This window comes from Pollicipes pollicipes, unplaced genomic scaffold, assembly GCF_011947565.3.
Source record: "Pollicipes pollicipes isolate AB1234 unplaced genomic scaffold, Ppol_2.1 Scaffold_4740;HRSCAF=5597_pilon_pilon_pilon, whole genome shotgun sequence".
In the NCBI taxonomy this organism is placed as follows: Eukaryota; Metazoa; Arthropoda; class Thecostraca; order Pollicipedomorpha; family Pollicipedidae; genus Pollicipes; species Pollicipes pollicipes.
The window spans coordinates 1,380,891-1,405,221 of record NW_023596545.1 but is presented as its reverse complement, the minus strand read 5'-3'; the positions used below and the strand labels follow the sequence as shown (position 1 = coordinate 1,405,221).

General features: G+C 53.2%; 1 protein-coding gene across 1 annotated transcript; it reads right to left on the bottom strand.

The window, feature by feature from the left end:
* Positions 1-5,362: 5,362 nt before the first annotated feature.
* On the bottom strand, positions 5,363-11,291 carry LOC119098697 (GTP-binding protein Rit2). Its single transcript, XM_037221695.1, has 5 exons — positions 10,883-11,291; positions 7,799-7,983; positions 7,055-7,146; positions 6,391-6,577; positions 5,363-6,043 (listed from the first exon to the last, which is right to left on the bottom strand). Exons 1-5 carry the CDS (start codon positions 11,206-11,208, stop codon positions 5,754-5,756), a joined length of 1,080 nt encoding a protein of 359 aa, XP_037077590.1. The 5' UTR covers positions 11,209-11,291; the 3' UTR covers positions 5,363-5,753.
* Between the last annotated feature and the right edge of the window lie 13,040 nt (positions 11,292-24,331).

The following is a 24,331-nucleotide window of genomic DNA, read 5'->3' as shown; positions in this document are numbered from 1 at the left end:
ATAGTCCATCAATGGTGATCCCATCCAAGCCCTGACGTGTGGTCCAGGACCTAGCCCACGAAATCCACCCCATGCACACATTTGGTCCAGCAACCAGCCTGTGGAAACCGTCCCAAACCCACCATATGGACTGAAGCAACCCAAGACCTGATGTGACATTCAGCAGCTAAGCCGCTTCCATTCCGTGACGCCCATCCCGACCCCGCATCTCAGCACATTCAGTACACGCTTAAGCTCCGGCTCAGCCGACGGTCCTGGCCGACCCTCGCCCCCTCCGACCCACGAGCTCCACCCAGTCGGTCTGTGAACACAGCCCGTCGCCAGCCCGGTCAGCATTCGGGCACCGCGCCGCCCACAGCCTGGCCAGCGCATGGGCCGGCCCAGCCCGCGCGCTCGCTCCGCCGACCCACACCGCGTGGGTCGTGATGTAAGTTCCGTGCCCCCGCGCTCCCGGTTCCCTCATTTCCGGAACCGGGTAGTTCAAAGCAAGCACGTGGGTGGCGACGGCCCGGCGCGAGATCCGGCCGCCCGGACATGGGGTGTAACAGGCCGGAATGGCAGCCAGCCGCAGGGCTATCGCAAAGCTATCAGGGCCATCGTGTCTACGACCGGTTGTTATGACTTGCAGGTATTTGCCGGGGTGGGAACATGTTTGACATGGAGGAGGTGATCATTTCGCACAGACCGGATGAGCCGGGCTAGCTCCGGTCGGCCTTGCTGTCTAAAAAATGTGGATGCTTGCCACGCAAAGCATTCTTAATCAGAAGGCTCCGAATCTATTTTGGTGGGAGCTCTCAGAGGACAGTGGTCGTTGAGTCGAATAGAATATTCATCGTTACGAGACGGAATATGGGAACAGAAAACGTGTCCCGTCGTCAGCGGCGAAACCTGTGGAAAAGCATGATGCCTTCAGCAAAGGATTGCTGTAAGGAGGCTCGACAGCAAGGCAGATTGGATATCTTATGTTCATGTCGTAGTAATTAGGCCGAGGAACAGAGTCATTATGTTTCACTCTGCGACTTTCCAGGACGAATTAGCGAACGCAGAACAAGGAAAGGATGCTCCTGCGGTCACTTTAGGTCTGCGAAATCAGACGTTTACCAATAAAGTGATCGCAGGAGCATTCTTTTCTTGTTCTGCGTTTGCTAATTCGTCCTGGAAAGCCGCAGAGTGAAACATAATGACTCTGGCCTCATTACTGAGCATATATTTGAGCAAAAGATATCTAATCTGCCTTATTAGGTCTGCGAAATCGGACACTTACCAATAATCATGCCTAAAGCGCCATTCCAACATCACATGCAAATAACATCGAATCGGCGCACCGAGTAGCAAGCAAATATTGCACACTATCTCTCTGTTCAAGCCACGCCACCAATTCACTTATTTCTCTATATTGTTACCTCCTCGCGGAAAAACAAATAACACGGGCTGTTTGATATTCCTTATAATTACTCCACTTATGCTCAAAACACTATATTTGAGCTTTAATTATTTGAAGCAGACGCGCATAAAACGTTTTCACGAACATAAAATATTATTCGGCCGGCTCCGTTCGTGATCATAAATTCTGCACAATGAACCCCGACATCAGGCAGACCATATATGCACTATTATTTGAAAGTGCTTACCATGCTCATTGACAATTTTAGGACTACATGGTAACAGGCCTGACAACACCAATCCGCCCAAAAAGAAGATTACAGCTCGTTGCCACCAAAAGCCGGAATTTGTATGGCGCGGAAACTGACGCCAGTAAAACAGCATGTCTGGGTAACATGCCAAGCAACTCGTTTTTGAGCTGACAGACGTGCGGGTCGGGTGACTCGTCCGTTTATGACTTCACCAATGATACCGGCCGCTTTTAGGCTGAAATTATTGTTGGCCCGGAATGCTATAAACCGAACGGGAATTTCAACAAAACAATCAAGATATGGTGCAAAGTCTGGATGAGTGATGCGAGTGTTATCGTAAATAGACCCTGCCACTGGTGTGATGATGTGAGCCAATTTTTTCGCCTTTGTGAAACTCCGCGACATGGTGCTAACCGTTTATAGAGCGAAGAAATGAAAGTGTTAGAATCTTCTTAGTTAAAAAACGTCCCACAAAATAATATGACGGTGAACGTAGTGAGCCTCGGTTGCACCATCGCACGCCATGCGTTCGGTTAAGCGATCCCTTTATTTCTATTCACCAGTGATCACTCGTCTCATTTCCGAAGAGCTGTTAAAGCGCGCGTGTGGGCCGAAACACATGTAATAACGTGGCACAATGCTTGTTAACGTCGCCAGCCCACAACGACCACGTCTCGTCTAAATGCGTCCTGGCTTTATTGCATCGCCTCCAAGAGTGGTTATTTAAGTCCACACCTCGGTGTGAGGAATGTCGAACATCCTCATTTCCCGGCTGGTCATGTCACCTACCCGGGCCAGTCATGTTTTCTGGCTAGGCCGATGCACCTCCTGACAAATTGGTTTTACTGACGATGGCTTCTTTTGGTTTTGTGTTTAATTTGCTGGAGGGCTGTTATGCTTTAGTTGACAAAGAAAGTACTTACCAGCTTGGGGTTAGCAAGGCGACAAGATCTCAGGGCATACGGCTTATGTTTGTCACGTGACTTAGCTCATCAGGTTTTGGTTGGTCTTTTTCAGTGTGGTGGCCTAACTAAATCGCACGTGAGGCAGCTGACTGACCAGATTACTCACAGATACCACACTGGCGTGTGGCGTATCCATGAGACTACTCCATGGTAGACGTTCAGATCCCCGATCAGTACAACAGTGGAAAAATGATATAAGTGTCTATGGGGAAATGAGCGGGGATGGGGTATTGGGTCTTTAATTTTACAAGACTTCAGATGAAATGCTTGAAGTAAGCTTTGTCCGGCCTGCAAGTCGAGTTTCGCAGCAGGGATATCCGATATGTCGCGCTGTGTGCTGCGCTGGGTGTAACAATACAGCGGCACAATATCCGAAGTCACAGCAGGGATATCCCATGTGTCGCGCTGTGTGCTGCGCTGGGTGTAACAATACTGCGGCACAATATCCAAAGTCGCAGCAGGGATATCCCATGTGTCGCGTTGTGTGCTGCGCTGGGTGTAACAATACTGCGGCACAATATCCAAAGTCGCCGCAGGGATATCCCATGTGTCGCGCTGTGCGTCGCGCTGGATGCAACAATACTGCGGTACAATATCCAAAGCGCGGCATTTTGCCGCACCGGGTCGAGAACCCATTTTTAATCAGGGTAAATATGTGGTTGTTAACGTTTGTTTGACGTGAAATGACGTGTGTGAAGATCAATATTTTTGTCTGTAACCCACAAGTTTGAAATCGCATCCTATGTGAAGTTCTTTAAATTGATAGTATTTACGCAAACCTTCCCCAAAAAGATTTCATCAGCATCGAACCGTACCGTTACAACATTGGCTCGTGCTATTATTCGATGCCAACAGATATGAGAGTTTTTGAAACCTCTTGACAAAAGTATGCAAGACTTACTCTTGTGTGGTAGCCAAGGGGCCGTACATTTGCTAGAGCGTCATTTAAAGCCTCCACATAATATCGCCAAAACCAATCAACCGATCGGGGTGATTCAAAAACGCAGCAAAAGTCCGAGTCATACGACTCCTTCGTACGTCAGCTTGTTGGAATGCATCCCACTGATGACGTCACATGTCGCTTCCGAGGTAAATTTGTTTCCGGAAATTGCACAAGTCGCCTAGTTGTTTCAATTGCTCGTGATGTGGCGATATCGCGCCGTGACGGAATGAATGATCGCCAGATGCTGAATGTGCCTTCGCGTGCGGCCAACGTAAGTAAACTACTATCTCATATAAAGAACCCCACCACTCCCCGTCCCCAAAATTGTTAGTCGGGCGATGGCGGTAAAGTGGTTAGGACGCTTGGCTCCGGGCCTGTCGGTCCTGGGTTCGAATCCCTTACTTACGCTGGTCAACTATGGGCGGATTAGAGAAAACCGACTGCTCAGGTCACGTTCGTTCTGAAAGTTCTGCGATTTCTCCTAAAACCACACCTGTCGTCGCCCCTAGATGATGCAGGGAGCGCAATTTCTCGCAAGTTGTGTGGAGCTGGTGTACAGAGAAACCACTAATCCTATTACCTGTGACGGTTTGTAATACAGCCGCAAAATCGCATGAAGTCAATGTGGCCTCAAAGCGAGATGATGGGGTTAAAGGGGTTGGTCCCCTCAAATAGCGTGTTTGCGGTGTGCCGTCCCGGCTAGCATAAAGCCTCACTTCTTGGCAGGAGTTTTTGTCTAACACTGCAATGATTCTGAAAACTTTTGGTCAAGCGTGGGTACCATGGGATGCGAGCACATAATAGTGATGCTTTTATTCTGGCGTTCCACAGCAGCAATACCGCGAAAGATAAGCACATAAGTATAAATATTTAATTCTTCGGAAATTGTTGGGTTAGATAACCGTTTGTTTAGTTTCAATTATCTGCTTCTTCTACAATACGTAAAACTGGACCGATTTGTGTTCCGCCCAATTCCTATCAAATTGAAGTTGTGAATACAAAATACTGTGATTAAAGTCTTGAGGTTCATAACCATTCTTAAAATCAGTCATCACCTATAACCATATATAGGTCGAAAGCTCGCCCGACGGAGGTTTGTGGTTTAAGTGCGGGACATGTGACTGGACCGGCTCCTTAGAGGTTCCCGTTGTTGAGACCGAACCTATGCAGAAAAGCAAGCAGCGGGTGCTCATTTGTGTGCAAAGAAATGAATATGTGTTGGCGACAAACCGTTGTTAATAAACCACATTGAAGGCTTTTTTTTCTATCAGATGGACCGCGTTTTCAGTGTAATGCGTACAGTAGATAAAAAATGTATACCGGCCAATACAAGCAGTAAAAAAAAAACGCAATGCCCACATGCAATATGCCAGGGTTTCTCTTATAGACCACGGATACATTGCCGAACATTCTGTCGTCGCGCTGGATTCGTCGCCTTCACGTCATGTCTTCCCGTGGAAGCCATTGGCTCTTCAGCACTCGCGTTCTTCCCTGCCTTTGATGATGGCAGATAGCACATTGCGTGTTTTGGCTGGCGTCCTCCAGTAGTGCAGCAGGTGTACGCAAACGACTGTATACATTGGCATACAGTTGAATTATCACGCAATTAATTTCGTGTTTTCTTTGACATTTGCGATGTACTGTCCTTGTAGTGCCGCTGCCAGTGTTACTCTGGGATGAACGTCTAATGGGTTCATGTCACCGAGGTGCTTTCTTCCTCGTCACCACACGCCAAAAAATATACGGGGAGAAACAAAGCCATCTACCGTCCTTTAAATATGGACGTAATAATGCGTGTATACGCTCGAAGTAACGCGCAATTCTCAAACTTCATATGTATATTTCCACCCACATAAAACGGGCGCAGGTCATTAAATCCTTCTTAATCTACACGTATGTTCTAGGGACACATGAATTCAGAATGATATCGACAATCTGACACTCACAATCTTACACTCGTAAACAAAGGGTATTTTTTAAATATTCACTCGCCTTCAGTAGTATTTTTTATCCACGAATTGACGCTCATAAATACATACGCACACAGGTCACAACTTTGGCGTAGGTACAAGGTCATGGTTTCCTATAAATACATTTGGCATATAAACACACACAACGGATGTGACGATGTATCAGCACCATGACTTCATTCACCAATGAATGGGTGACTTCTCATGTAAATGAAGTTATACGCGCAGATCCAGTCTTAGCCTACACCGTCAGCAAATTCTGGCAGGATTTCGACTCTTTCTGGCCGATGACCTTGTGAAAGATTTCCTTGACGATGGTGGACGGCAGCGTACGCGACTTGATGCGCTTGTCTCTCCTCTGCTGACGACGTTCGCTCTTCGCGAGCTCAACGGCGTTGTTGGGGTCTTCGAACTGGTGGTAAAACCGAATCTGAGCGACGATGCCCGCTAGGAGTTCGTCGATATTGGAGTTGATGACCACCGATGTCTCGATGTACTTGAAGCCAAACTGGACAGCCAGTGACCTGCCTTCTGTAAAGGCGGAAAAGCTCCATTAATTGCCAATCAACTACAGATCTCGTCATGCCGATAACTGGTGCTCCCAGCAGCATACCACTGAATTGAACATTCAACAGGTAACCACAAATGATGCGTGCGCCACATACACCAATAATATATATATATATATATATATATATATATATATATATATATATGTATGTACATACCTTTACCAACTGAGCATTGACGTTGCAAACGCTCTCATTTTCTTAACTCACACACTAGCTCCCGAGTACGCACGAGCGCAAAAAGACTGCATCACACCAGCACATACCGCACAGACGCCTTCTACCCCGCCCCTACCCAACAACACGTACCTTTGGCGCTGACCTTCCGCAGCCTGACCAGGTCGCTCTTGTTGGCCACCAGGATGACGGGCCGGCGCGCGTTGAAGCCGCGGATGAGGTTGCAGAGGCCGCGGGCGGCGCTGAACGACGCTGGATCCGTCACGCTGTACACCACAATCAGCGCGTCGTGCGTCCGCACCGTCGCCTCGTCCGGCATCTGCGCGGACGGCGCGTGCGGGTCAGTCACGGGCCAGCCTCGTGTCGGGCACGGAGCGAGCACGCGCCGGGCGAGCGCCGCCAAGTGCGCGGCGTCGAGGGCGACGGGGTGGAGGGCACATGCGCGGCGTCGAAGGCGACGGGGTGGAGGGCACGTGCGCGGCGTCGAGGGCGACGGAGCGGACGGAAGGCGGTGGCGTGGTGACGCGTTACAAATGGATAGGACGATGGGCGGAAGCGGAGGCGACGGCAGTCATTGGAAGCCTGCCGCAGCGATACGCGCGCACAAACTCGATATGAGAGGAAGTAACTATCAGAGTATGATCATCCCTACAAGTCGACGCAATGTTACTAATTATCGGTGCCTTATTAACGCCTTAGAATCTCTTAAACCCACACACAAGCTCATCGAAAACAACTAGGACGGTTTCTAACTCATTTGCGGCTGTCTTTCTCCCAGGTCATTACGTCTCCTCACCTCCAAAATCGAGCTGGTCTGCTTCTCGACGGTGAGCTCCATTTCAGCGCCGTCCAGACACACAGACACCATGCGCCACTCTTCGTCGTAGTCTGAAATAGACCCGGACGCTGTCAGCTTGCAGGACAATGCTAGCATCCATCACTCTTCCAGGAGTCCGGCCGTGGGCTGTGCCGACCGGTTCGCGCTCACAGCTCGGCAAAACATGCGACAGTACCGCTCTGATCACAGGCCAACTGTTACGCCTCGGTCGGCTAACACTATTTCATCTTTTTCCAGCAAACGCGGCGTTATGTTTGGCGCTACGGGGCGCAAACAAAGGCGGTGAAGGCGGGGGTCGCCTCTCAGGAGCCACCATGTGAGACTGGTCAAACAATCAGCTCGACTCCCGCCTCTTCCAGTGATCCTTTCCACCCGGTCACAGCCCTGAGCTCGGCCCACACCGGCCGTACTGTGCGTCGGGTTTCCGGCGCTGATCCACAGGGGACGCCGTCGCACTCCATCGGACACGCGACCGTGTCAACCGATCCATTGTTCGGTTCATTATTCGGGGTGTTGGAGCTTTCCAAGAGCGTGATTTTTGTGTCCCAATCCCGTCATCAGCCTTTATTCTGACGTCCTCTCGCGCCAAAAGGACTTCGGCGTTGAGTCTGGCGGCGTCGGAAACCCCTCACAGGAAATCTGCCGTCTGATCCCTGCCATGGAAGCCGCACACGCCGCTTCTGGTCGGCTCGGGGCGCTCACCTAAGGTCAGTTCGTAGGCGTTGGTGTACTCGGAAGTCTGGAACTGGCGGCGCAGGGCCGTCTTGCCGACGCCCGCGGCGCCCAGCAGCAGGACGCGCCGCGCCTCGCTGGCGCCGTCCCGCAGCGGGTCCGGCATGCTGGGCAGCGTCACGGACCGCTGCAGCAGGCTCAGCTCCTCCGCCCGTCTGCCGAGGGGAGAGAGAGCGGGTCAGCACCACGGACTCGGCGAACGATAACCGGCCGTCACACCGGGAGGAGATACGGACGGAAAAGGCGTGGACCTCGTCCACGGTTGGTGTTTGATGGTTCACGCGCTACGCGTTCGCGTGACTGGGACAACGATGTGATCGTCAAAAAAGAGGTGCCACCAGACCCCAGGTACGTGCGCACACTGAGACGCTGCCGTCGGTCCCCAGAGACGGTCTCAAGTCCCCGGAGGCGGTCACGTCCCACCCAGGCTGCCTGAGCGTGGTGGGCGGCTAAATATAGCCGAGTGCGGCGGGCGGACGGGGCGTCGAGCGGGCTCATATGTGGCCATTGACGGCTAGGGTTGGCTGGCGCTGGCACTCCCGGGGCCCCCGGCACTCTGAGGACTTTGATCAAATTTGGAGTGGACTGCCAGTAAGAAGGCATCTTGCCTCGTGATATACCATAAATACATCACCTACGTCGCTGGGAGGGAGGCAATAACGCATCTAACGACTGCAGAGGGGATGGAGTCTCTCCGATATAATTGGATCACTGAGCTGTCCCGTCTCTCCCGATAATAGCATCGCTGTCTTCGACCGGTAACAAGCGCACCGCCTCCCTCGCGTCGTCGCGCCCGATCGCAGGCGCGGCACCTTCGGCGCCGCCGTGTGAGTGGCGGCGAGCGCCGTCTCCGACGGCGGGCGCTGCGCCGCGCCGCGACAAGCCCCGCACAGCCTGATCGGCCGGCCGCACAATGCGCCCGCGTGCACAGGTGTTGCCCGCGTCGCAGGTGGCGTTGTGGCCACCTGGGCGGCGTCTCCGGCGACGGCTCGGGCGACGGCTCGGGACCGGTGCCGGCGCCGGCCCCGGCCGCCCCGCCACCGCACCGCCCCGCCGCCACCGGCTGGGGACGACGCGGCGCCGGCGCTTCGGCTGCTGTTGGTGCCGGCGCCGGTGTCGGCGTCTCGGCTCTGCACGCTGTAGCAGCGCTGCCGGCTCTCGGCGTGGGCCGGTCTGACGGCGCTGACATTTAACCGGCGGGGAATGTGCCGGCACCGTCACCGCCGGCCGAAGGCTGCAGGGGCCCCGGAAAGAGACCCGCGGACGTCACCGCCCGGCAACTCAGACCCGGCCGCTGGGCGGTGATCGCAGAAGGGACGCGGGAACTGGAGTGTCATTCTTCGCCTTCCTGAGAACCTAACATTTGTTCCCTGAACGTTGACCATAATGATGCAATCAAAATATAGCAAAATAGTCCAAATGAATAAATGAAAAAATGGATAACCAAAATAGCCCAAAATGGCTATCGCCCTCTCCACCCCCGTTGAGCCTGGCAGCATTTGTATTAGCCCTGACAGGAGGGTGGCGGACCCACGACATGACGTCACATCGGTCACAGCACGGCCGGCTCTAATCTCGGAGACGTGCCTCACGTCACGTGAAGAGGCTCACCAGGCGACGAACGCCGGCGCAACTGCGCAGCCAACAAACCGGACGCCACGCTGGAGCAACGCTCCGCCCGCACTGTCCTCCACAATGCGCCCTGTCCCGTGCCCAGCGACCTCGTCCCAGCCGGCTGCCGTGCCTCGTGCGATGTGTTATCGCCGCTGTGACGTACTTTGCGGCAGAATCCGGATGCTAAGCCAGCGAGCAGCAAGGGCTCCGTCCGCCAAGGCTCGGCTTTGGTCGCCGCGGCTCGGCTTTGTCCGCATCGCGGCGGAAAGATCGCCAGGACGACTGGCTAAGTACGGCTTATCTTGTTTTCGTTTTCCCCGCGCAGATCTAAGTCCGCTTGAGGAGCGGAGGGCCCCGGCTCTGTCACGCAGCCTGTGACGTACATGGACCATATCTTGGTCAGGAATGGAGTTGTGGAGGCCGAGCTTGATGGTGTCTCGGCGTGCAGGGACGAGTGAAGGTTTCGGTGCTCACGTCGCCACAAGTCCATATACGGCACATTCCGATCAGCTCTGACGCAGTAAGCCGACAATTCACTGCACGAGACTTCTCACGGCGTAGTAAGCATATAGTAGTAAGGCGAATGTAGCGCATACTTGGCAGGCATAGCCATTGTAAGTAGAGGCTATGCTAAATAAATAATGATAGGGGTAAGTCATTGTTCGGTGGCCACTTAAACTAAAATCACTTTTTCGCAGCGCGACACCATGTCGATTGCCATACCCTACCATGTAAGACACTGTGGACCACATGTCTGCATGGGCAGATATGCGTGGGTCATCCATGTTTATGAACATGGTCAGGAACATGAAAAGGTTAGGGTTGTGGGCGACGCGTGGGATCAACTGACTCAAATCCTGTCGGGCTCCACTTCATTGGCTTGAAAAGTTCCCACATCCGAGTATCACACAGAATGAGGGCGGTGACAGCCGCAATAGTCGCAATTGTGCCTGTACTTTAGCAAAGATCTGGCGATTTGAGCTGTTGCTAAGGATCAGTTACGCTTTACCAAGCCTTCGGTGGTCAGCTCTCACATGACTCGTTTCACTGCGGTACAATCGCCCTCAGCGATCAGTTGCGGCGCCTGGATCCTGTTTTAGGTCAAGGTGTCTTGAACCTCAGAAAACCGCTCGTGTTTAACGCCCCCAAACAGCTTGGTTGCATGCCGCCGCTGTTGTAACGCTATCTCGCACTAGCTTTCACCCCCAGTTCTGGCACTGGAAAATGACCACTTCCGCTGTATCCCTGGAGGCGTAACCACGTAGCCAAGTACCGGCATGGTCACGGTTCAAGTAAATCTTGGACTGCAAATGTCCTATGTAAATATGGCTCATATTCAGGTGATTTTCATCACGCAGGCTGGAAACCAACGCCTAATCGGTGAGTTTACGCTCCGCGGGCCTCCAACGCCCGACCGCTGTCACCGCGTCCCTGGCTCACCTTTCATGCATGATGGCTTGCAGCAGCTCCTCCTTGTTGAGGCTCGACTTCCGGCGGTCGCGACGGAAGCTGTCGCCGCGGTTGACGATGCCGCCGCGCTTGGTGGACTCGAAGTTGCGCAGGCGTTCGGTGCCGCTCTCGCCGTCCACCTGGCGCTCCACCTCCGTTTGCGTCACCGGGCTGAAGTGGACGAGCGAGATCTTGCGGCGGGCGGCGGCAGAGCTGCTGGGACTGCGGCACGACTGGGACCGCTTGACTTCCTGACCGGTCTCCCCACACGTCATGCTTGCTGCGGTGGCGAGCTGCTGGCGAGGCGTCTTGCACATGGGACGGCGCTGCAGCTGCGGGCACGACTCGGCGCTGGGCGAATGTCGCTCTGTGCCTGCTCACTCCACACGGAGGCGCTCCGACTGGCTACTGCCCGCCGGCCAGCGTCTGCCCTCTATATAGCCTGGCGACCGCGGCGCTACTACGCCCCGCCCCCTCGGCCGGCGGCCAGCCGGCTGAGTGACGTCACTGCCAAGCTGCCAGCCGCCGACGAAGGCGCCGCGGCCGAGACGACGAGCAGGCGCTGCAGCGCGCTGGGACGCCGCGCCCATTACCAATAATTGGAATCGTCGTCGGTCGGGCCCGCCAGCCCGCGAGACGGGCAGTTTTTGGACGTCTAATGGCTTTCGTTAGCAGCCTAACGAGATCTCCTCGATCGTGCGTATCGCTGTCCTACCACGCGTGTGTCGCGATGTTCGGTGCGCTCCGACTCGGAAGCCGCCTCAGGGAGGATCTACAGCCGTCACAGCGCTCGAACGAGGCCTACGCGGGTCATGAACTGCCCATGTTGCACCCATTGGCAGACAACGAACTCTGGAGTCAGCGGAAAAGTTTCGTTTTTATTTAAAGGCAACCATCTCGAAAGGTGTGTGGGAGAAACCGTCTTTTTCAGTTAATTCTTTTGGTCCATTACCATGGAGATGATGTTAAACTATTCAGGAAAGTCAGCAGGCTATGACCAGGTCTCACCTTTCTCCTTGCTACTCCCTGGTAAACGGAATGCTGAACAGCGGTAATGTCAGGTGGTACGATCTCATGAGGTACGCGTGAATACGAGGGCCACAAAATGCGCCATGTCTGGCATAAAAAGGCCAACCATCCGGCTTAAGAACGTTTTTTTTAACCGTATTTCGGAAAGAACGTCACCACGGACGACGATACACAAAACAGCAATACTTCTCTCAAGGCGGGATTCCGGGTTGGTTTCTGAGAATGACTTAGTTTAATACGTCACTCTCTGATTTTGTTTACAAAGATGGCGGATTTGGTAAACATTACTAACGCCATAAGCAAATCGCAGCCGTGTATCGAATGAAGTCAGCAAAATCACAGTGAGGCGCCACCTTATCGCAGACAATATGACATCATGTGGCGGCATGGGTGGAATTTTTACGAAATTTGTGCTCACACCCACGCTGCCTTACGCCATTAGATGGCACAGCCACCACCAGCGTGCTAGCTAAGTGACGTCTGGCCCAGGTCTGGATCATTATTGAATACCCAACGAGATGAAACATTCCTTTAACGCATAAGCGGACGGAAAAACCATCTGTATCGCGAGCCGGTATGTAGCTCCGTCTCCTCAGCGGCGCCGTGGACAGTCACCGAGAAGAAGGAATGTGCTCAGCACACCCACGCTCCTGCTCGTGCAACTGCCTACGTGCGACATACATACAACATCAGAATCGTTCTCTTGCTGGGGCACTGATATCACATACGCGTGACCAAATAATGACACGTTTTTCTGACAATTACGACCGTAGTGTAAAGTGTAACGAAGCGATAGGATCATCGTTATTTAACAAGTATCTTTGCCCAGACATGTAAAAATAAATAATTCAAGATATGTCGCTCGCCCGTGCTTCGATCGGTAACACTCCGATAGTATAATCACTGGCATTCCTAGGGGGAGTTGATTTCCGTAGCACGTCAAAGAAGCTCAAGAACACATCGCTGTCATCCACTCCGCCGCAGCAGAGGCTGCGAACCATTTCGAGAAATTTATGTACGACTGACCCGCGCCCATGAGCGTCGAGTTGGCGATGACAGACCTGCTAAGGGTATCGGGATTCCCTGTGTGCGGGACGTGCGCGTTAGTCACACCCCCAGTGACTCAGAGTGCGCGCCCCTCCCCGCCCCCCCCCCCCCCCCGCCACCCTCCCATGTCTGCAGGAGCCCTGGTCCGCTGCCCAGGGCAGTGACCGTGCAGTCCTTACGGGAACTGACGAAATCGCAGTCCGGGCCAGGCGGTCCAGCCGCGAACCCAGATGGGAGCGGAATAGGCGGCGAAGCAGGTCACGTCGGCCGCGACCCCCTCCCCCTCCCCACCGTCAGCTGGGACGGGGCTGGGGGACAGGTGCGCGGAAATCCCAGCACCGGTGCCAGGGCTGTCGTTCCCCGCCCCCAGGGACAGCTCAGCGGGTGGGTTGGCCTCCGTCCCGAGCAGGCAGACGGGCCGCCGCCGGCCGGCGGGGCGGTCCGCCGCCCTCCGGTCCCGCACCGCCTCCGGTCCCGCTGTTGCCAGGGTGTCTCCCTACACTGGCGCCGCGATGCCACTGGCCGTGACGCGGCGAAGAGCGGTAGTTGCGAGCCAAACAGTGGTAACTTTCAAACGCGACGAGCACTTTAGTGAGCTTCGTGATGCTCAGCTGGGCTGGCATCGCGTTGGGTTGCTCGCGGCGAAACCGGCAAGCATTTAGCGCCCCCGAACCAGATTTGCAGTGCTAATTGGATCCGTCCCTTACCTCATGATTTGGCTAAGAAATTGGTTTAGCTGATAGCATGGAGGTGATTATGTAAATGAACGGTAATTTTGTTTCATGAAGCTCGGAGTAATGCTGTTCCTTAGTGCCACATCAGGGTTTAAGGATGCTCTCCACATCTGACGACTGTCTTCCTCACTTAAGCGGTGCCGAGTGAGAGTCGGGTCACTAACAGTTTTACACCCCTATCAATTCCGGCGCCCTAAAAGTTAAATAAATCATCAACAATGATTTATGCCCGCACATTTTTCCCTCGCTACGTGTCGGCTAAATACTGCCCTCTGCTCTGCATGGTCCGGTCGTCAAGCGGCGCGAACCAAGCTCGATCATAAATGTTTGCGCCGCTCGGATCCCGCCGTCATGTACACGGCCGTATATTTCTGGTCGACTGGAGGTGAATGGAGGGGGCCGGCGGCCGCGGACCTGGGAACGGCCGTTTCCGACGCTGGCTGATGTAACGCCCGGCCGGGCCGCGGGCCAGCCAGCCATGTCGCTGTCTGCATACGACGGCCTCTTTATCGCGCTGCAAGTGATGACGTCATGTGGTGATTACCCTCGTCGCGTGAAGACGTCAGACGGCACGCTTGCTGCCGTGACCGGCCCGCCGCCGGCTCAGGTGGAGCGCGCAAACGGCGTGTGCTGGACACCATACGGCTGCCAGGCCGAGCGTGAATAGCGGGCCATTCCGCGACGATCAGCAGCGCGTGACGTCACAGGTGAAGACGGCCGCCTGCCGGCGAGACAAACGAGCGGCGGCGTCCGAGAAACGAACTCGTGAGGCGCCAGCTAGCCGCCGGCCGCGCCGCGTCGGCCGCGCTCGCGCTTGCACTCCGCTTCCTCTGTCCTGGGCGTAGGCTTTGTCGCAGTTCTAACCGTGTGAAATAAGGGGCTTGGTATTAGCGAGAAAGGCTTTGAGCTCCTGGTTTTTGGTATTACGAGCCATGAGATCTTGTTCTGGCCATAAGATCTCGTTCCGACAACATGGATCTTCATTATACCGGGTGGCAATGATAAAGCGACCCTTTATCAAGGAAGCATTCGGCATATTGACAAACGCAACACAGTTTCGTCAATACAGCTAAGGTGTCCAGATAACGTATTTTGACACATATTTCCTGGTAACGCAGGCACATAAGGGAACCAAATGTGTTGGTTTTTCAAAATATCATTTACATTTTCGGCATGGGCGGCCGATTGACAGCCACTATAGTTATGTCTTCCAAGCCGGTGATGTGCTCCATGACAGCGACGTTGTAAGACATATCCATCTTAGGTGCAAGCACAGCACTGATTTCATATTTGAGCAATTTCAAAATGCTTTCCCAACCGACATCCTTCGGAAGCAAAGTGAACCACTCGCCACGGTGTTGCCTAGCGTATAGTAATTACTGTATAAAGTTGTGAGGCACGCCGTCTTTGTTCGCTGCCGTATTCTCCTTCGACCATGGCCCCCGGCGACAGATGTCATTATCCCATGCCGTCCCGCAACATTGCCGTAGCATCTTACGCTGGCTTAATTCAATCTCTTGGCAATTGTTAGGTGCATACTGTGGCTGCGTGTATGATAAACTTACATGATGTGCGTGAGAGTACATCCATACGCGTGCAAGAAGCGATCTTATCACACGGTCTCCCTTAAGTTGTGGTTGAGATTTGCATTTGCAGCGTTGTTCAATGCACGTTTACTGTAACCCGGGCAAACCCTGATACAAACTGGTTTCTAACTCCATCGAAATGTATCCGTATGTGTCAGCGGATTTGGGCAGAGGTGTACGATCACATTCCATATGGTGCAGTCCAGAGCGGGGAATCTCTCCCAGCTCAATGTCGGATCTCCGTTTCTCCGCCGGCATTCGGTGGTCTCTGCGGGGTATGCTGAATCGATCAAGGCCATCTTGAGGCCCCACCACGGATCAGAGGCTAAGAGGCTTTAGAGGATCTCGGGATGAGCATACGAGCGCAGCAACACCAGCTGCAATTTCAGAGAAGCCGAAAATTAATTCGGCGTCAGCTGGGGCATTCGCGGGCATCTTCTCCTAAGCGTCCAAGAAGTGAACGCCCGCCCGTAAGGTGCAATGATCCATAGCGAAAACCAAGCAAACCAGCTAGACTGACCAGCTAGACCAGGAAGACTTACGACAGTTAAATAACTTGATAACTGCTGTGCTCAGATACCCTGTATAGAGTAATATTGCTCTATACCAAAACTACTAATATCCCGACCAAATTGAGCGTCGCTCTTGTCCCGAAAGCCAGCTTGGAAGCCGCGCCTGCGCGATCACGCTTTGCTCGCGGCTACAAAGACATCAGCCGTGCTGAAAGTCGTTATTCGGTGACCACCGGCCCGTACACTGTCGAGGGCGAGATCTGCGTCACGATCGACCGGCGGTGAGGCGACGCCGATGGCGCTGCGCCGAGCACCAATGCCCCCGGCTTATCCCAATATGGCGACACTGAGAAGCGCCGCTCATTCTGTTCGAGCTCGCCCAGAGACAAGAGGAATGCTTGTGACGTTATCAAGCATCCGCAGCTGGTGGGCTAAGATGAGCTAAGATTTAGCTGACTTCGCGGATGTTTTTAAACAGCCGAACTAATTCTGCATAGCAACGGGGCGAGCCGATTTTTTCACGGGTCCGCTCGCGCTCGGTGTCGCAGGGCACCCCAGCGAGACCGACACCTTTGATGACTGATTCACGCAGACTTGTATATACCATTATGCCACAATGTCACTCGGCTCCGACGACGGCGGGTAAATAGACGCGAGTGGTGCCGCTAGGGGGCGCCGCCCGCCGTCTCCACCTCCAAACGCGACCTCAGCCCTCCAGCAGCGGCCTCAAGCCGTCGCAGCTGATGCCGGCACCCCGGCCGGCCTGTCACGCCCCGGCCATGCACGAGGCCTGGCTGGCCACAACCCCAATCTGACCGCAATCTGACCGCAACCGTGATCTGGTGAAATCTAACCAGCGTGATCTGGCGAAATTTGGCCAGCGTGATCGGACGGAATGTGACCCGCGGCAACGAAGCCGTGGTTCTTCCCAGCGGCGTGGGTATATGCAAGTGGAGCAGGCGCACCGAACCTTAGACGTTCTACGAAATGTCTCGGTTTGATCACCCTTTTGGAGGCCCGGGTGTCCAAGTCAAGAGCGAGTCTGTGTGCCTACGTCAGTTCCCAGCAAGCTCCCTCGCGGAGCTGCCAACACTTACATGCCTGTGCCCCGTATGTCAGGTGGCACGAAAGCTGGCACGCAATCTCCGGGCAGTGGGAGGGAGAGAGGAAGGAGTGAGAGAGGCATTAGGAGCAGAAAGAAAGAGAGAGAGGGAGAGAGAGAGCGAGAGAGAAAGAGAGAGAAAAAGAGAGAGAGAAAGAGAGAGAGAGAGAGAGAGAGAGAGAGAGAGAGAGAGAGAGAGAGAGAGAGAGAGAGAGAGAGAGAGAGAGAGAGAGAGAGAGAGAGAGAGAGAGAGAGAGAGAGAGAGAGAGAGAGAGAGAGAGAGAGAGAGAGAGAGAGAGAGAGAGAGAGAGAGAGAGAGAGAGGGAGAGAGAGAGGAGAGAGAGAGAGAGAGAGAGAGAGAGAGAGAGAGAGAGAGAGAGAGAGAGAGAGAGAGAGAGAGAGAGAGAGAGAGAGAGAGAGAGAGAGAGAGAGAGAGAGAGAGAGAGAGAGAGAGAGAAGAGAGAGAGAGAGAGAGAGAGAGAGAGAGAGAGAGAGAGAGAGAAGAGAGAGAGAGAGAGAGAGAGAGAGAGAGAGAGAGAGAGAGAGAGAGAGAGAGAGAGAGAGAGAGAGAGAGAGGAGAGAGAGAGAGAGAGAGAGAGAGAGAGAGAGAGAGAGAGAGAGAGAGAGAGAGAGAGAGAGAGAGAGAGAGAGAGAGAGGAGAGAGAGGAGAGAGAGAGAGAGAGAGGATAGAGAGATGCCGTATTCAGAACGCCGATCGGCACATGGCCGACAGTAAGTCAGCTGCTCGGGCCACGGATGGCAACAGGTCCAGAACTACGACGCGCCGCACAGGCGGCACTATACACAGGTGCGCCGCGCCTCAGGGCACCGTCAACACAGCCGGCTGTTTTGGCATTTCCTGGCGCCGCGGCAAAAAGAAACGATGCGTGACAGACGGAAAAAAAACGGCACCTGACCGCCCGCAGTACCGCCTGTCCGGACCACAACAACAATAATTCAGCACGCGGAGGACCGCAGGTGTCCTAGGTTGCGAAATAACCACGGAGCAGTCACATAGAACATCGGCCCTCGTCGAAGGGGCGAGGGCCCGCCCCGATCATGGGATATGACCGGACTGGGGCCAGGGCGAGCGCGGCCACGTGTATCCACCATCGCACCGATCGTGATGTGGAGCTGAAATACCTGGCTGAGAGGCAGGGCCTAACTCTAGACTGATATGACGATTGCGGTGGCTCAGTGGGCTCTGCATTCGCTCCTCAACGGGGCTATTGCAGGTGTTCTCCGTTTGCTCGCTCTTTGTTTGTTCTTGTTAGCCGTGAAAGGCAAGGCAGAGCGCCGTCTCGTGTGAGCGAGACAATCTCAGGAGCGACCGCGCACGGTCACCGTCTAATGAAACGCGCGCACTAATTTGCCCGGCATCAAAAGTGTGGCGCAGTCCGATGAACGCATGGAAGACTGTTAGTGGGTTCCAAAACTGTGCCTTAGTGACACGGTTAACGATAACGGTCATCCGTCTTTTACGAGACCTCGTACAATTTCTGGTTCGCTCTGGCATGCCCTCCTCGCTGGCACCTAGACCTACACCCCGCTGCTCATGGCGTGTCGGAACTGGGACGGAGACCGCACTGGTTGCCCGCCCGTCCTGACTTCAGGGCAGACACCGGCGGCCACCGGGGTCTTGCGTTTGCTTGACTCATGCAGGTGTGCGGTGTAGGCACTTTGAAAGGCAGGCTGTGCAGGTGAAACTTTTAAGAGAAGCAGATAGAAGCAGTGCACTAAACCCGCCTCTTCTGTCAAACGACCCTCTGTTATCTTTTAACAGCTTTTGAGCTGTAAGTACTTTGGGGTGAATAAAATATGGTCATCAAAACCAAATGGTTAATGCGTCGCATTCGTCGCAGGCCGCACCGTCTCCCCATCTGGAAAGCCACACGTACTTGAACATGAGTTACGTCATAGTCTGGTGATGGAAGCAGCTCGCAAGGGTAAGCCGATCACTCGTCGTCAGGTTATTTCAAGGTAGGACGCAGCTAACTGGAAATATGAAATATTCAACTGCCCTGCCAGGCACGGCACCCGCCACGAAGTTTTCAGCAACAGGTAGCACGGTTCTTTTACAATTTCGACATAAGATCCTCGAAGTGTTGAAGTGCAAGCTTTTTGACCAGACAGCTGGCTTACGCAGCGACGCGGAGACGAGGTCACGCCGATAAAGAACAAACGGACCAGCTCGCTACCAAATGTGTGTGTTGATGTATTAAGCCTGCCACGCTCTGCCGTGCGCAAAACCATGGATCTACCGTTTCGAGGCGTTTAAAGGACTCATTGCCAGACTTCGGCGACGACTTAGGGCAGGAATAGTAAGCCAGCTGCACGGCACAGGCACGCGTGCTGTCTACAACACATTTACACCATATCACTATCACATCAGTCCTGATTTCACACCTTCCAACCCATAGTTGCGCCAATAACTCCTTCCGCGTCAGGTCACCGGGAAGTATCCAGTTTTGTTTGTCCCGAAACCAATCTCAAACGCAGCACGCTAAGCCCTATCTATCTAGTCGAGAGAAGCTGGGCCACGAAAGCTACATTTAAACGGAAAGCAGTTTATAGGGATCGGCGTCGACTCAAAATACTTGTGTTTCTCGCTAATACTTTCATGATGCTCACCAAAAAAGTAAGCCATCCCTAACACATTTTCCTCTTCGAATACAATTTTGACCTCGGACCTTGGCAGATCTACAGCAAATCAATAGTCTAGCAGTGCCATGATTTATGATGTGGGGGGGGGGGGGGGAGGGGCGGACGCTAAACATCAGCGCTCTTCTACCGTAACAGACGGAGATATCAATGCATCGAGAAATCACATTTATATGGGTCCCTGTGCGCAACGAACACCATTGATCTCTGCTCTAGTATCGCTCACACGGTAATAGAAATCACGCCTATCACGTGCTCTTTCCACGATGCAAAAACATCTCACTCATGATCTGCAATTAAGCGTAAGATACTTCGTCTTCGTATTCAATAAAAAATCGTTATTCAAAAATTTCAGGACAACGATAGCCTGGAGACGTAGGCTTTGGAGTTTGATGATGCTGATTGGCTAGCGACCAACCGAATTTTGGAAGTCTTCTCACTCCCACTCCCTCGTACTCCGGTACGAAGCCAAAATGTCTTCAGGGGGGGGGGGGCAGATGTAAAATTTGGTATTAGGCTAAATTCGCATTTGTACAAATTTAGGCCAGGTTCTTGTAAAAAAGTCCGGTATCTAATGTAAACATCTTGGCCCAGGGGAAAAGGGGCAAGGGAAGCATCACACCCTTGCTCCTTCTGCGCCTTTGTCTGCGACCTTGCACCCACTTTAAGTTAACCAGCGCTGTTAACAGCTTGCTTAATGCTTAAACAATATGAGGTGCTCATAGTCGTTTTTGGGTGGCTTCGGTGCACTTGCCACTATCCAGACCATTGTCATCTGGTTCCGCGAATTCATTACCCAGTATTTTCGTGACACACTTCAATAGTGGCACTCACCCCAGGTGGTGATCCTGTACGGTGCCCGGCAGACACGTCTATCGGTCTAAGTTCTGGATTGTGCTTAAGTGCATCTCCAGTGGCGAAGTACCTATTATGAATATCCTGAGACGCGAGTGTCCTCTTTGTCTGGTAATACTTGATGCTCAGCGCGTACGTGTCACGCTTATAGCCTGGGCTAATGGTGCCCTAGCGCATGCGCAGTCGGGCACGAACCAAATGCGAACATCCTCTCACAGCCCCAAAGGTAAAAGTGCGTTAAACGACATCTACAGAGTCCTTGTGTAACACCGGAAGTGCTGCGGTCGGACATGCGTAGGAAAAGGTTATTCTTATGCTCCATTGGCTAGAATTCCCAGGTGCTCGAAGACAATACGCATCACGCAGTCCAGGAATTGCCGCACAGCTCTAGCAAATTGGCTGCCATCAGGCTTAACAGATCCATGTTATCAAAGCTAGTGAATTTGAGCACTTATAAACTTGCGCAGGAGATACCAGAGCTCCTAATATTTGTCGTGGGTACAGGATCACTGATGGCGTAGAAGAGCCGCTCTTTCGAAAGTATTTCGAGCAAGTGAACAGGTTGTCACTAGACATTGCACATTTTACCGATACGACTGTATTTATATATGTATATATATATATATATATATATATATATATATATATATATATATATATATATATATATATATATATATGTGTGTGTGTGTGTGTGTGTGTGTGTGTGTGTGTGTGTGTGTGTGTGTGTGTGTGTGTGTGTGTGGTGTGTGTGTGTGTGTGTGTGTGTGTGTGTGTGTGTGTGTGTGTGTGTGTGGTGTGTGTGTGTGTGTGTGTGTGTGTGTGTGTGTGTGTGTGTGTGTGTGTGTGTGGGTGTGTGTGGTGTGTGTGTGTGTGTGTGTGTGTGTGTGTGTGTGTGTGTGTGTGTGTGTGTGAGTGCGTGTGTGTGTGTGTAGGTATATATAAGTATTTGCTGGACAAACCTCTCGGTGGGGGGGGGGGGGCATAGCCGAGTGGTTAGCGCCCTGTACCCCACGTGGGGGTTCTGGTTTGAATCCTGCGTGCACCATGGTCTCTGAGCGCTTATTTGGCCTACGAAGGCGTTAACGTGAAGACGTGCGTCAAGTTCCTTAACACGCCCCCGGGTGGCCGGCTAGATACTCTTCGCTCGGTTGGGGGGTCAATTTGACCCTCCCCCTGAGATTTCGGGAAATAAGAAAGCTAGAAACACCAAATTTACATGGTGTGTTGAACTGTACGTGAACTCACTTAGGTCAAAATTTGAGGTTCCTAGGTTATAAACTTCTGGTAAAATAAGGTCAAACAAGGTGAAATTACAGGCTGGTCTCCAAAGTGCAACCAGAGCCTAGTGAACTGTTTCTAAGCAAAAGGCCGGATGCTCATTTAAGGTCAGTGGCTTTTTTGACCTTTTAAAGGTCATGGTGATCATGATAATACAATACTGTTCTGAGTTTTGCATTTCAATAAGCGACAAAGAGTACGCTTGACAGTATGTTTCTAATAGCAAAATGTCGATCTGGGTCATTTCAGGTCAATTACTTACTCTGGCTTCTAAGAAGTTCATGGGGGGTGTATTATGCGGTTCCTGCTATTAATAAATTCGAAGTGAGCACCAGAAACTATCCCATACAGCAAGCCCTAGGGTAATAAAACAGGTTGGTTTTGACCTTGGTCTGACATTCATAATTGACCTTAGGTCAACATAATTTGCTTATTTAATATTTGTATTGCCCAAGAAAGCATCTCAGAGATGTATAGCTTCGTCTAACACTCCGCTGTTGCATCCGATTGAACGATTCCCTAGAAATCGACTCCATTGAAACCATGGCCTGACTTTGACTTGCCATAGGTCAGCGACCTTACAAGGTACATCTAATCTGCTATACCAAACGGTTGGCTATCCAATTGTCTACAGCTATGCAGAATTTGGCGCGGCTACGTCGTGCCGTTCGGGAACCATTCCGGAAAAAAACGGGGGGGGGGGTCAATTTAATCCCCACCCGAACGCGTGTTAAAAAAAGGAATTATCGGTAGAGAGGAGGACATTCCTGCATGCATTCTACGTCTCTTGAGCCATTCATCTCATATGCCAAAAAAGTAGAGCAAATTTTTCATTTGACTGGAGATGCAGGTTTCACACGCGTTTTCAAAGACGGAATGTTCGCAAACCATTCCGTATGTGCTAACAGTTCAGCGGGCATAACGGTACGGTATGAGTTCAGACTTTTATGCTGATCACGGCACATTCCGAAATGCATACCGATGTATGCCGATAGTCGCGGCGTCGCCAGCTGAATGTCTTTTGTTGTTGCACTTCAGCGTTCCCGCTTTCGACACCTCGATTGACTTGCAGGGGCTTCGTTTGAATGCGTCCTTACTTTTGCCCGTTCCATTTGTATTTTCAGCCTCGTTAGCATTGCATCGACTCTGCATCCTTGTACATTATACATCTGGCTCCATCCGGGTAGAAGGTGAAGAAGAGACCGGGTACCCAAAGTCACCCGGATACCCCTGGCGAAGGCGTGAAGGAGAGACTGGGTACCCAGAGTCACCAGGATGTCCTGGCGAAGCCGTGAAGGAGACACACCGGGTACCCAAGGCTACCCGGATGCCCTGGCGAAGCCGTGAGGGGAGAGACCGAGTGCCCAAAGTCGGCCGAGTGCCCTGGCGAAGCCGTGAAGGAGAGACCGGGTGCCCAAAGTCGGCCGAGTGCCCTGGCGAACCGTGAAGGAGAGACCGGGCGCCCAAAGTCGGCCGAGTGCCCTGGCGAATCCGTGAAGGAGAGACCGGGTGCCCAAAGTCGGCCGAGTGCCCTGGCGAAGCCGTGAAGGAGAGACCGGGTGCCCAAAGTCGGGCCGAGTACCCTGGCGAAGCTGTGAAGGAGAGACCGGGTGCCCAAAGTCGGCCGAGTGCCCTGGCGAAGCCGTGCAGCTGACGAGTGGTCATTGGGTTTGCCGTCCGTGATATCACGCTTGAAATCAATACCAGCGCTCATTTTCTATACTACCCTACCCACCCCCCCCCCCCCCCCCCCAGTGTCCACGGTATGTTAGTCCAAACAGCCTGTTGGTTTGTAAGGCCTTTAAGTCAATGGCAGCAAATAGTTGACAGCACGATAATTACCTCGCACCCTGTAGGCATGTTCCTGGACCTCTTGAAAGACGGCAACCTATGAGTTGCATGAACTGCCGTCCAAAGCGGCCAAGACCTGCTGCCTTTTCCGTCACCACTCTGCCCGCTGGGTGACGACGGAGAACCACCAGCAGCGCCAGGTCAGATAAGGCAGGCGCTGGCGCTGCGACACAACCTGGGCTGCGACGCCACGACGCGCCGCCGCGACACGCTCCCGCGGCGAGTTTGACGTCACTCAGAACTCAGGGCCGGCGCCGGAGCGCACCGAGCCGCCGGCGGCCGCCGCGGCGCCAGATAGCCGGGCATTGCACGCGGCCGTGGCGTGTATCGGTGCAGGAGTTTGGTCGTGTCCGACGCGGCCGTTCTGTAACGTGCTCGCCAGAGGTGCCGCTCTCCAATGACAGGCGACATCCGCGGCCTGGGGTTGAGGGCCGATCCTGCCGCACGAGGATATTGTCTTGTAGAGAGCGCTGAAGTCCGGGCAGCTCGCCTTTCAGCCATGCGTATATTTTAAGTGATGGAAGACGTGGCAATTATCTCCTCTGGTAACTACGTAATTACAATAACCAAAAAGGGTACAGTTGCCAGCAACACTAAATCGTTTGTTCCGGTGGCTCAGCTGGTCAGAGCACCAGCGATCTGATTCAGCCATTCGTGGCGGGTATGTTTGAGTCGCCGAGGCTTGATATTTACCCCGGGCTGAAATGGACTGCAGCTGGGGGCAGCGGCTGCGTTTAGGTCATGACGTCAGAGGGTAGGATGGACCGCCGGGCATCGCAGCA